The sequence below is a fragment of the Diorhabda carinulata genome, chromosome 1 (genome assembly GCF_026250575.1).
Source record: "Diorhabda carinulata isolate Delta chromosome 1, icDioCari1.1, whole genome shotgun sequence".
NCBI classification, from domain to species: Eukaryota; Metazoa; Arthropoda; class Insecta; order Coleoptera; family Chrysomelidae; genus Diorhabda; species Diorhabda carinulata.
The window spans coordinates 11,045,133-11,058,811 of record NC_079460.1 but is presented as its reverse complement, the minus strand read 5'-3'; the positions used below and the strand labels follow the sequence as shown (position 1 = coordinate 11,058,811).

Below are 13,679 nucleotides of genomic sequence, written 5' to 3'. Positions count from 1 at the left end.
CTACTTGGAGAAAGATGTGTTGGTGTGCAAATTATGGTTTATATTGAAAATAATTGATAGGAAAGGAAAAAGAAAATTTCATCATCGGTCCAAAAATTGTAATGATCAATTTTACGACAAATATTAAATATTTAATTATTACTAATTATACTAATCAAATATAGGTATAATAAATAAACAAACCACTTTTGATGTGTAATATTTTAGGTTAAGTTTCTACTAAACTGTTCAATTGTCAGTTGTGACTGCTTTGACAAATAACTCGATTTATTAGGAGGTTTAATTTATCAGAAGGTGGACAAAACGAATTTTTGGTTATTCGGTAAATAATAGTTAGTAGATATTTTATTAGGAAGTGAAGAAAACTGGCCTAAATCAACTGCTAAATAATACTTCTAATTCTCATAATCACCTTATTTATCAAGTCAATTTATGACACTACACCATCCACATCTTCGTTCATCAACATTTCTCATTTCTTCGTTAATAAGCCTACATGATTTACTTACATTTCCATCATTCATCAAACTTTCACCATAAATAAGCTACCAGTGAATTTCAACAATGAACACTTAAAAAACGAAAAGCTGAACAAACTCCACAGTGGGTGAGAGTATTTATTGATATAGCGACAAAGGAAGAAATTTAACCATAAGCCCAATTCGAGTGCGGACTGTCCTCCTCGCCTCGTCTCGTTGTCGCTCCGCATCGTGCCGATATATCGAATGCGAGTCAAGGGCACAAGGGATTGAGACGAGGCAATCAACCACATTCTCACGATCGCACACTTTTCTGTTGATCACTGTATAGTATCGACACATGGAGAGAGGTAACGGACTTTGCATCACTTGTATGGAATTATACCAAATAGATGCAATCGAATGGAATCCAAAAAATCCTTAGTAATAAAATAAATGACGCGTAGGATCGGATAAGTAAAGATTTAAATATCACATCATCATCCTGGTGCGTTATTTCGAAGTTATCCATCAACTTCTCCGTTTTGATAAACCAACACCAGTTGAGCCGAGAAAAGTAATGACGGCGCAGAGAGAGGGAGACTGGCAAAGAATGATCGACAGTGTAGCCACAATTTAAAAGCTGAATGTAAAAATTGAACTAGAAAATGTACTAGATTGTACCAACTTCAAACAAATTTAATAAAATTATAGAAAGATGTATAAACATAAGTTTAAATTAAATTTTTTTTCCAAAAATGTTATAGACTGTGTCAATTATTATTTTAAGGATGAAAAATTTATATAAAGTTTACCGATAAAATTAGTAATGCAGTACAAAAATCTCACGATCTAAATATAAATCAACTTGGCTCTGTTTTCTAATTATTGTTACAATCTAGTACAATTTCTAGTTTATTTTACTACACGAAAATATAAAATAACTTTATATTTGCGAACGCAGGGAAAATGTATTAGAAAAAAGGAAAAATGTACTAGTGTATAAAATACACTAAAATGTACTAAAATTGTACAATTGTACTAGCTCTTGCAATACTGATGGTCGAACTTGAACCAACGTCATTGACAAGATGCGCGGACATGATGTGCAATCGACGCTTATTTTGAAAATGATCCTCGTTTATTCAAATATTATATTAATATTAGATTCCTCTGCCACTGACGAATGTTTTGATGCACTGAGAATGCAGATGACTGACTTTCATTTAAGTCTGTCCAACAAGTTTGTTCAAGTTTCAACTCTAACTATCCCGATGGCAGAAGTTTCCAATTGCTCGTCCTAAACATAGTTACAAGGTCTTTTCTTGAAATTAAATGACGATTTATAAAATTTTTCTTATTTATCTGTAAAGATAAATGTATGTTTATATGTATATAATATAATTTCACAATTTTATATTAGATACGTATAACTTGATGTTTCGCTCATTCCTTGGGGGAATTTTCAAAAGAATGATTAATATATGATGATTAAAATATTTTCAGAATATATAAAAACATATTAGTAGATATCGTAAAAACATTATTTAAAAACATAGTATTAAAATCAATGTATTTACCTCGGAATTTCAATAAAACGATATTATACAGGTAGATTGAAATATACTAGTTAGTAATTACATAGATAAATACATTGATTCTAATACTATGTTTTTAATAATGTTTTCAAGATATCTACTAACATGTTTTTATCTATTCTACAAATATTTTAATCATCATATGTTAAATATTCTTTTGAAAATGCTCCCAAAGAAGGAGCGAAACGTTAATTTATACATATCTAATATAAAAATGTGAAATTTCTTCGAAGTTTGATTATTTCATTTCATCCAAACAACCTATGAGCCCAAGAAATTTTATATATATATATATATATATATATATATATATATATATATATATATTGCCTTCTTCTCAAAATGTTATTCGTCATTTTCGATTCAAAATTATGTAATAAAATTGTTCTAATATAGACATATATGGAATTTTAACTATCATACCAGAGAAAAACCTTATTTATGTAAAAATTCAAAGTGACAAAACCATAATCATGAAACACTAACAAAGAGGGGTTATATTTGAGAAGAGTATTAAACTGATATTTATTGATCGTAAGTTATAGTTAATATATCAACAAATTATGAACTGCATGTCAGAAGTAAGAGTAAATTTTAGTGAAATGGTCAAAATATTTATATTTAACAGGAGAGTTTAAGGGATCCGATACGTTCATGTAAACTCTTAAAAGTAGTTATTTTTCCCGTATAAACGATTACCATCTCATTTTGCTATTTTTCTTCGATCGACTATTTCTTTCTCAAACTGAAATTACTACTTCGAAGTAGCCGTTTACAGTTAATAGAAGTCATAAAAGATAATTAACAACTGATTCCAAAAAATGTTCAAATTATTGGATTATTCGTTAGCGTGAAGTGTATAATTTCTGGAAGGGGCCTACTTTCCACACAATAATTAATACGTACCTTGTTTTTCATCAATTAATTCCTAATACTTTTTCACAATTATAAATAAAATAGAGTATTCACTTACTGTTTGCCAATCTTCAATTTCTGATCTCGTTTCTTTTTCTTCTCTTTTTATTTCCTCGACTTTTTTTATCTGTTCGTGTGCTTTTTGGAAGAGTGGACACGGCGCTACTTTTATAAATTGTAAAGGATTCGTGGCAGGTTTTGGAGGTGATGGCTTCGTTATTCGGCATTTTGTTGGCATATAGTCCGTGTTCGAATTCTGGAAATAAAATATTTATTTAATATAATTTTTTATGTACAACATTCTATTCGCAAAGTACGTAAAGTAATAAAAGAACAGTTGAAGCGAAAAATTTTCTATTAGTCCATTGTCAAATTAAGAATGAGACGGAACACTTACAGGGTAATATTAACTTACTCGGTTCCTATGTTAATTTGGCTTATTAGCATGTAGTGGTCCAGTAACGTTTTGATATTTTGTATTTTGTGTTGTTAATATCTTAATATGGAAAGGAATACTTTTTGCAGTAGCAAATTGTGATTCTACTCCAGTGAAAGAACTTTTTCTCTTTCGGAGAAGCAAATAGTTTTAAATATTTCCAATACTTATAAAGAAAATAAACCCAATAAAACCGAATATGTAAAACTTGTTAGTTTCATGGTATGTGAATTACATTTTCTCCTTTATAGGAGCCACAGTTATCAGGGTGTACAAAATATTACAAAAAACGAAAGATACCGGATCACTTAATGATTTATGGTAGCAAACCGTTAGATTTTTTTGGAGGAGTGAAAACTTCTTTGAGGAGGATATAAAGTTTTTTTCAAGATTTAACTAACTAACACTACACAAAATCCTATTACAAATTAATAACAATAGAGATTTATTTCCAAAAGAAGCTCGATGTCTTGTTATGTTGCTGGAAGGCGGCTACCGTTTTAGCACCTGAAATGCTAAGATACTTACAACAATTGCGTTTTGTAACCAAAGCGCAAGATAATGTACGAAATAATTTATAGGGAGCCAATCTCCAGTATTGGGGACCATAAATGCCTTTTTCCAGAGATAATGGTGTCAGAACACTAAGTGGTGCAAACAGCGTGCAAATTATTCTATCCAAATTCTCGTCGTATAAGAGTCTGAAACGTGTAAACCTATAACGTTCGATGTATCTATGTCCATATATAGATATGGCACGATGTAGGCGTGGGTGTGATAAATTGATGACATCATTAGATCTATAGTAGTGGAAAACGGAGTGATGGGTATCATTTAAGCAAGAAATAGAATAAAAAAAAACGATTTTTACTTTATCTTTATTTTAAGAAACTTTTAAACTATTTTAATCAATACAATATCAGTCTCAGAGGGTTTCATTACCTTTGAAATAATTCACCAACTGCCACCAAAATTAAAAAAAAACATCTGTGACCACTATTACTCTATAATATGATAGAGTAATTATAGTCACTATGGACTTTTCGGAAACTATAACCGGGCTCAGATAGATCATCTATCGGGCGAACACCTCTCGCATGGTTTAAGCCATACGTTACCAACAGAAATCAGCTTGGAAGGGATGATACAACGATGTCATCTTGCAAGCCAATAGAATGTGAAGTTCCCCAAGGTTCAGTACTAGGCCCTATTTTGTTTCTTCTGTTTACAAACGAAATCGCCTATTTAGACGTCAGTGGTAAAATATGTCTATTTTTAGACGATACTAGCTTCTCTTATACCCTGATCTTACGGCGCTGCATAGGGCCATATCTAGTTACCTAATCACCCTTCAATCATGGTGCGATTCTAATCTTCTCGGTCTTAACGTTTCTATAACCAAAGTTTTATTATGTAAAAATACATTGCAGCCTTTTTTATTAAAAACGCCACCATTAACGTCGTTGAATCTGTAAAATTCTTAAGGCTTGTTGTGGAATTCCTTGAAATGGGAGTTACATATTGCCGCCTTATATAAAAAATTAAGTTCCTCCTGCTTTGCGCTGAGATCAGTTTCCAAAGAACTGAACTTATTCACCTCCTTAACAGTTTATTATGCACTTAATGAGTCGCATCTCAGATATGCCCTTTGGTTCTGGGGTACGTGTGGTGCGACTCAATTTGAGCGAATCTCCAAACTACAAAAGAGAGCTGTGAGATATTCATTCGGACTAAACAGCGCGGACTTCTTTAAAAGATTAAAAATTCTGACTCTTCCTTCCTTATTGATCTTTGAATCCGTTTTCCTAATTCGTAAGCACGCTTTTCCAAGCTCGTTTCACGGCTATCGTCCACATAGGAACGCGGAGCACGACCTTCACCTAACTACTCCACGTTTAGAATTAGTTAAGGGCTCAATATTTTACAATGCAAAAAAATGCACATTCACTTGTCAATTTAAATCAAATCGATATTATCTTTTCCCGCATTCCGCAATAATTTGAGGGCATATTTAGTGGAAAGTGCCTTCTACTCTGTAAACGCCTTCTATTCTAATGATAATATTTAAATCCGGACATACTGCATACTGGTTTAAATTTTGCTATGGACTTATATACTAATTATTACCTAATACTGTTACCTATAATTTTGTTATTCATTGTGGTTTTCTTCTGTATATTGAAATTTTATTTTATTTGTATCTTTATTTAGTTATTCTTATGTTTGTTTTTTAGTTTTTACAAGCTTTTGTTTACAAATTGTAACAATTGTTTGACAATAAAGCATTTCTCTCTATATGATGTATTTCTGCAGACGATGTTAAATTTATTTTAGGTGAATTACAGGGGATTGGATGTATTGATGCAGATGATGTAGATGGTACTGGATCTATTGGAGCAGACGTAGATGGAATAACGATTGAGGTATCTTGAATAATTACTTCAAATTGTATTAAGTTTTCAGCTGCGGTAATATCTTCTCTCGAAAAAACATTGGGATTATATTATAGATGCCACGGTAGAATATGCAAAATTAAAAATAGCCGCCCGCCACTTCGTATGGAGTTATTTTATTAACAAGATACAAGGCAGAGTGTAGCAGCCACTTAAAGAATAGATGTTCATTAATCCAGCAATTATCTAAATATTTTTATACAGGTCTTGTAGAACTGTCAAGTTGAAGAACTATTCTTTTTCTCGGAAAGATCAACATTGGTGGGACAAAACCGCCACCAGCGCTCATGGCACATAAGAGTATAATATTTTCGCCTTCTTTTTCTCTTTCCCAACTTGTTATGGAGCCCAGTCTTTTCATGCCTTTGACAGCTAATATTTCTCAAGAATCTTTAACTGTGAAAATACCTGACTCGTCGCAGTTATAAATATTATTAGGAGTCAATTATGTCTGTCCTGTGTATATCTCCTAATAGTCTGTAAAATAGTTGGACTTCTTTGTTTAAAGCCTTTATTCTGTTTGAGGTTTACGAACAGAGTTGCCATTTCTGTTTAAAATGCCATGTAGACAATCGCGTCCAGCCATTTTGGCACTCTTGTCAAAATTTTTTGTAATTTCAAGCTTTTCTGCGTACTGGTATGCTGCTTTCCTTATTTGAATTTCTGTGACTCCATAAAAAATAGAAGATAGATTTTATCTGGTCCGACAAAACCTTTTCTACATCTACTGTGAATACAAATCTTCCGAGACGTGGTTCCATTGAACTGTTCTTCTTTAACCTCTTTTGGAGTGTTGAAATAGGCATATTCATAACTTTAGCAGCACTTCTCATACACTGGCCTCGACTCAGCTTTTGACAATGTTTCAGATGACTACTGAGCCTTGCTTCTGGACCTGTGACGTATTTTCGGCATTTTTGGAATAGAAATTACTGAGATTTATGTGACAATAATTACGGGCAAGGGAAGCCAACTCTCATTGCCCGCATTGCAGTGACCCTTATTCAATATTTTCAAAAGAAATTTTAATTTGCTATTAAAATATAAGAAATATTTTTTTAAATCCATAATATAAGCTTTAATACAAACAGTAACCTACTACAAGTATTTTAATTTTATGTATCAATGTACTTACTGCTCATTTTGTGCACACGTAAAATTACATTAAATTCTCGCGAAGCTGCGCGGCGACCTTTCCTTGTAAACGATGGACGCATACTGAATTGTCGAGTGAGCTGTTACTTAATGAGTTTTTATGCACTTTTTGTTTGTTTAGCTACTTTCGTCGAGGAACAGAAACGCTAACCACCATTGCCCCCTGACTCTTATTACCCCTTTTTCCACTACGCCTATGAGTGGGCATGACCACCACAATTCCCGGACCTTGATGCTATTGAGAATATGTGAGACGTGGATTAACCCAGAATTACACTGTTACAATGGACGAGTAGGCATCAATAAATTGATTTTCACTATGTTTTAACTCAATTATTCAATGCAAGATAATTAATTAATAAGAATATATTTCTCAGGTAATCATAGTTTTGTTGAGTAAATGTTCATTTTCCAATTTAAAGTATGAAAAAGCCTTTGATTATTGGTAATTAGATAAACAATAAAATTTTCGTCTACGTCGTCAAATTGTTCTATATCATTATGCAATTCACATCAATTTAGCAATTGAATCTTAAATTCAATAAACCAACAAAAATAAAGGGCTAGGTATTCGGTGAATTCTTTTAATTGTTCATTTTGTCGTACATACTATAATGACAAAACAAATATTAAAAAGTAAATTGAATAGTAACTAGTCCAATTCCAATTAATTTCTATTTCTTGTCTGAAGTGGCCGCGCAATTTTTTGAGTTGAATGGTGGAAACATTGCGAAATCGATTTAAGTGAATATGCAACGAGTATTATTGACAGTTTTATCAAAGAGTACGTCTACGAAACATCACATATCCTACATCTTATTTATATTAAGTTTTGGTTTTAATTATCTTTATGCCTGTTTTATACATATGCAGTTTCATTAGGTTCGATTCGTTTACGATGGCAATATATACGGTGTGAAAAGGTGTTTCAGTTCCCTCTGTTCGGCACACATTACAACAATATAATGCCGACTACTTCCTCAACATGAGTAGGTTAAAACTCGTGTCTGGGAAACAAGTTAATTAGAACGTTTATACGCGCCCTTTTTTATTCGATTTTTACCCGATAGCTAGTGGATCTGAAAATTATTTCTGTTCAAAATACCCATTTTCTTATTATTGCCATTTTAAGAAGATTGTGCAGGGTAACACCGTTTCTAGGGTAGTTAGTAAAATGAAATATAATTAAGGTTTACTTAATAAAATATTTTTTAAAAGATAAAGGGCGTCGATGAAAAAAATTATACACATTTTTCAAGATTTTGCCAAAACTACTGGCAACATTGTATCCGAGTCTCATATATGGCGCTAGTTATACGGTTTATACGAAGTAGTACTGAAATAACTAATTTGAGGTTAGATTTATTGATCAAGGTTTTAAGTGAACTTAAAGATCTTTCAATTTTACACCAATGGTAAACTTGATATTGTGTACCGTTTTCAGAATATTTGCATTCGAATATTATGGAGTAATAACCGCTGCTAGTATAAAATAATGATAAATTATTGATTAAACAAAAAATCACAAGAAAAAAATTACAATAAAGGCTAAAAACGTAAGAAATAAAATTCTAGTAGAAATGGTTCGTAATATCATTTGTTTCCACGATTACCTAAGTCTATCCTTTTATCCAAAGAATCTTCTACTGTTGGGAATCAGCTATGAGGTCGAAGAGACGTTGAATTCTTTCTACAATTCTCTACGGAATTTATCTGTATAGTATAGATGTTTTCCTTAAGATACGACCTAACTATGTAATCCAAAGAATTGAAATTGCTTAGGAGCGAGGAGGTGAATGAATCTGAGCTTCTGCACCTCTACCATTCCATCGATTGGGAAAATGGTAACTAAACTAATTACGACACCTTTTATCAAAGTAGGTTTGAGCTTCATTGTGCACAAAAACTATAGATCTTCGCTCGTCTAGTGAATAATATAAAGATAAGTTTAAGATGCAGGAAGTATGGGAAGATTTTTGTATCGAAATGTACATCTATAAAATTGAAACTACTAAAAAAGTGGAATTGGGTGAATACCTGCTGAATAATTCATTTTTTTCGAATCTGATATTTACATTGTATTATACATTACACCATAATGTATCCATATAAAACAGGCCTTACAGTTTCTACAAACTTTTTACCATATAACTTCATAGATACATAATATACGGGGATATATTGAAAATTTCTTAGCCTACTATAGAACCAAACAAAATATCAATGTCAAAATATTTTATTACTCAACATATTCTCCTCTTAATTGGATACGTTTATTATAGCAAACCTGCAACGTCTCTAGACCTTCCACAAAAACATATTTCTTCTTGATCTGCAAATCAGACCTACACAGCTTTGATTGCCTCCTCGTTGGAAGAAAATTTACGAACTTTTAAACTTTTTTTCAGTTGAAGAAAGAGATGATAGTCGAACGGAGCTAAATCTGATGAATAAGGGGGGTGTTCTAGTAATTCAAACCCTAAATCACACATTTTTTGCATGGCAACATGAGATTTGTGTGCAGGTGCGTTGTCCTGCAAAAACAAAACACCTTTGGATTGTTTTCCGCGTCTTTTCTCTTTAATTTTTACCGTAGAGTGGTCAGTTATGTCGAATAGTAATCTCCAGTTATTGTTCTACCCTTATCCAAAAAATCAATCATGATTACTTCATGGCAATCCCAAAAAACTGAAGCAAGAACTTTACCAGCAGATTTTTGAACACGAAACTTCTCAGGTCTTGGAGATCCAGAGTGTCGCCATTCCATCGATTGTTGCTTGCACACTTTTGGTCAACATTAAAACATTTGGGGATCCATTTTGCAGCAATTTTTCTTATGTCCAAATTGTCGTGGACTATATGATGAATACGTTCGTATGAAATATTCAGTGCTTTAGCCCAACTCGACGGTCTGATATAATCATGTTATGAACTGCATCGATATTTGGCTGACACAGAAACTAGCCTTCCCGATCGGTCATCATCTTCATTGGAAAATTTACGTCTATTGAAACTTGCAATTTTTCACGGTCGCATACGAAGAACATTGATCACCAAGGGTATTAAGCATATCTTCGTAAATCTGCTCACCTCTTAACCCTTTTAAATACAGGTACTTGAAGATAGCTCGATACTCCAATTTTTCGATTTTCACAATTTCGGAGGACATTTTTTTCTTTTAATTTATTGCGTAACTCTGATTTACTTTTTTGACGTCAAACTTTACACTGACACTTCTAATAAGTTATTGTTCGTTGCTATGGTAACGCAATATTTTGTTTTCGCATGGAACTGGTCTAGGCTAACTAGATATCAATACATCCTCATATATTCAATACTTGAATGAAAATTCATATTTTACATTTGACTTTCGTGAATTTAACCATATTGACAGAAAAACTGCGTAATAGAAAAATAAACTGAGAGAATAAATCTGCCCAGAGAATAAAATCATTTATATACACATCTCTAGGATAATAGTACTATGAAAAAAGAATTAACAAATTAATGGTTCATTTTCTGATTTTGTATATAAGTTATAGAAAATAATTTATTGAAAAACGCATGCTGCTGTTGTAGGGAGTATGATAAAAGGGAAAAATCACAATATTAATGAGCTATATCTATATTTATTTAACATATGGTTGATTAGTAGTACTTTATACTCTTCTCTATTTCACATTCACTTCCTTACTAAAAAAGTGTAATTGGATTATGAGAAATAATTTATTATTGGATACATTCTAAACAATTTAGTGTTTATGTTACCGGAAATGTATGAAATCTAGGAATTGCATACAAATCCTACGAAATTTATGTAATTCCGAAGCTATTTAGGAAATGTATAAAATATTATTTATTTATCTATTATTTATTATAACATTATTTAATACATAAATGTCCTAAGAAATGTACTCAATTCCTAGGAATTGTATATAATTTCGATATATCGTATTAGGAAATGTATAAAAATGTTTTCTGTAATAAAACACGTTGTTAAAATGAGAATATAAATTTTTATTAAAGCACTCGTTGAGACAACAACGTTCAAGTAACAGTCATATCGTAAAATATAATAATCTTCATATTATGTTACTAATTAAAGCTTCGAAAATCAAGTATATAGGAACTTTTAAAATGTATTTATCATATAAAGTCAAACTTTCAGGCAAAACAATCCCTTCCCCTTCGCCCTGCTAACCCCGTATACCCATTGATATCTCAAATATTTATATTTCCGATTGCTATTTAGACAATGTATAGATTTCCTAGGAAATGTATCTAATAATTTAATTCATTTCACACGTTTTCGTGCGATTTTAGGAACTACATACTTTTCCTAGGAATTGTATACAATGACGGATTACATACATTTCCGGTAACATTTACACTTATTCTATGATTGTGCCCGGTAAAAAATTGTCGCATAAATTTATTGACGATTCGTTCATAGAGCCGTCTGTTTTGACTGTTGTTTGGTCTCTGGTATGTTATAATGGATTCGCGTTTCGAGCATAATTACGAAACAAGGCAAAACCTCGTCCTTGCGGTTGAGCAGCCAGCACCATACCGTAAATTTATTAGTAATAAGTCAATTATTTTAGTTGTAGAGACCTCAACAGAGCGATTAGGGAATTCGACATTTTCCTTCCTTGTGCTACGACGAAATTTTACCGTTGAAATTGCAGAGATCCCATACTATTCGTCATCAGCTCAGTTTTATTTTGAGTGACAGTTCTTTTCCGTATAAAATAATGTTTAATGTACACATAAAATGCACTTGTTCGATTAACATCACAAGATTCAAATTTTGAATCAAATGACAAATACCTCTTGACGGGAGCAGTATTGACCTTTTGGTTAATATGAAAATCACGTAATCATCAACCCCCTCTCGTATTATATTAGAATAGCATTTTTTAGTCGCCGGTCATCACAATCAGTGAATCATTTAAAAAATAGATAAACAACATAACACCAAAAATGAATCCCTTTGAATTTTTAAATAAAGCCGGTTACTAAATTGAATGTACTAATTAACATAAATAGGGTATTATACATAATTCCAAATATTTTTTCTATAATCATCAGGTAGGTACTTTAAGTAGAGTTTCCGGTTTGCAGTCAGTAGTTAGCTATGAGCGGTGTACTAAAAGTCAAATTTTTTTAAATAAAAATTGTGTGAACAATAAAGTATGTGGCAACCGTGGTTTCAAGATCAACCATCAACAAGTCGATTTGCAAATTCGGTAAACGTCCTACTAAACAGTTGAAAAAAAGACGAGGAATGTCCAGATGAGATTCTGTCCATTTTTTGGACAAATACTTCTCATACTACACTCTACAAAATTGCAAAGCAAGGTGCGACAATGAGACGGAAAAGGAATTTTCCAGAAAATTTTTAAAAAATTCTAACTGGTATGTCCAATATTCTAAATAATTTACAGTTCGCATCAAACAATTCCAAATCCTCAAAGTATTCTTGCAAAACTGAAAAGGAAACATATCCTTGAGGTATATATTTGATAGGAACACTGGAAAAATTTTTAAAAAACATGGTTTTAGATATAAGACAGTAAATAAAGGAGAAAGACAAATCTATAACTTATACGAAACATTCCAGAGGTAAACGCATATGCAGGGCTTGGGTAACGAGGTTGGGCGAAGGCAGACATACAGGAGTTTCTACTTAAACAAGATTTTTATTTCGAAGAACAGCTCAATATCATGTAGACGAAATGGACAAGAATAATAGTCACCTCCGTACTACTGTGTTTTAAATCCAATTGAATTAATATGGTCCTTACTAAAACGAATGTTCAAACATTAGCACCAAGAATTGGAGAAATACCATAAATCACGAAAAAGAGTTGATAACTAATATATGCAACATGTACACGTTTTACTTAGACTTATAATTGATTTAAACGACAGTGATTCTAAGGAAGATACTTTCTATGCTAGTGATTTAGAATAACATTGTATATGTACCATAAATGAAGACCACAGGGGTAAAACTAGATAAGTAACAATTTTAGAATTTTTCAGGAAATTTCCATAGTTATGATGTTAAGAACTTATTCCCCAGTATAGTTTTACTGTTTTGAAATATTCACTATATTGTATCTATATTATGGCAACACAAACAAGAAAAAACAAAAAATGGTCTTAACAACTTTTTCTGCCAAACTTTTACTCTAGTTTTTAAGTTGCAAATGAAACTTTGAAGCAAAAAAATTCATCTTTTTATTTAATTTTACTGAAATTATCTTCGCTTGATATTACAGAACTGTACAATTCTTGATGGTGAGTTCCTTATCTGCGTTTGTCAGCCAATCATGCTTTTAAGAAGTGAGAACATCTGTAATGAAATTTTCGCTATTTGATGACCAGAATTATAGTATTGTTAAAAAATATACATTTCATCCACAAAGCTTATACAAGAATTATTTGAAGATGATCCCGCACAAAGATTCGATATTTATAAAACTATAACGCAAAAAGTAGATACGTCTGATCCACATTTCATTATATGCTCCATGTATAAAAATTTACCTGTTTTATGATTTTCCTTTGTATTTATAATTACGTTAGAATCTATCCACACTTCTGATTTTCGAAAACTTTTATTTTAAAGACAAGATACATTTTATATCTGGTATTA

The 13,679-nt window shown here is 31.8% G+C and overlaps 1 protein-coding gene across 2 annotated transcripts in view; it reads right to left on the bottom strand.

Annotated features, from left to right (window-relative positions):
* The window catches only part of LOC130894095 (uncharacterized), a 116,088-nt gene that overhangs the window by 11,288 nt on the left and 91,121 nt on the right, over positions 1–13,679 (bottom strand). For both annotated transcript variants that reach the window (XM_057800687.1, XM_057800678.1), the window contains one exon: positions 3,030–3,227. In XM_057800687.1, coding sequence (XP_057656670.1) covers positions 3,030–3,227 — 198 coding nt within the window. The remainder of the gene's footprint in view (positions 1–3,029; positions 3,228–13,679) is intronic.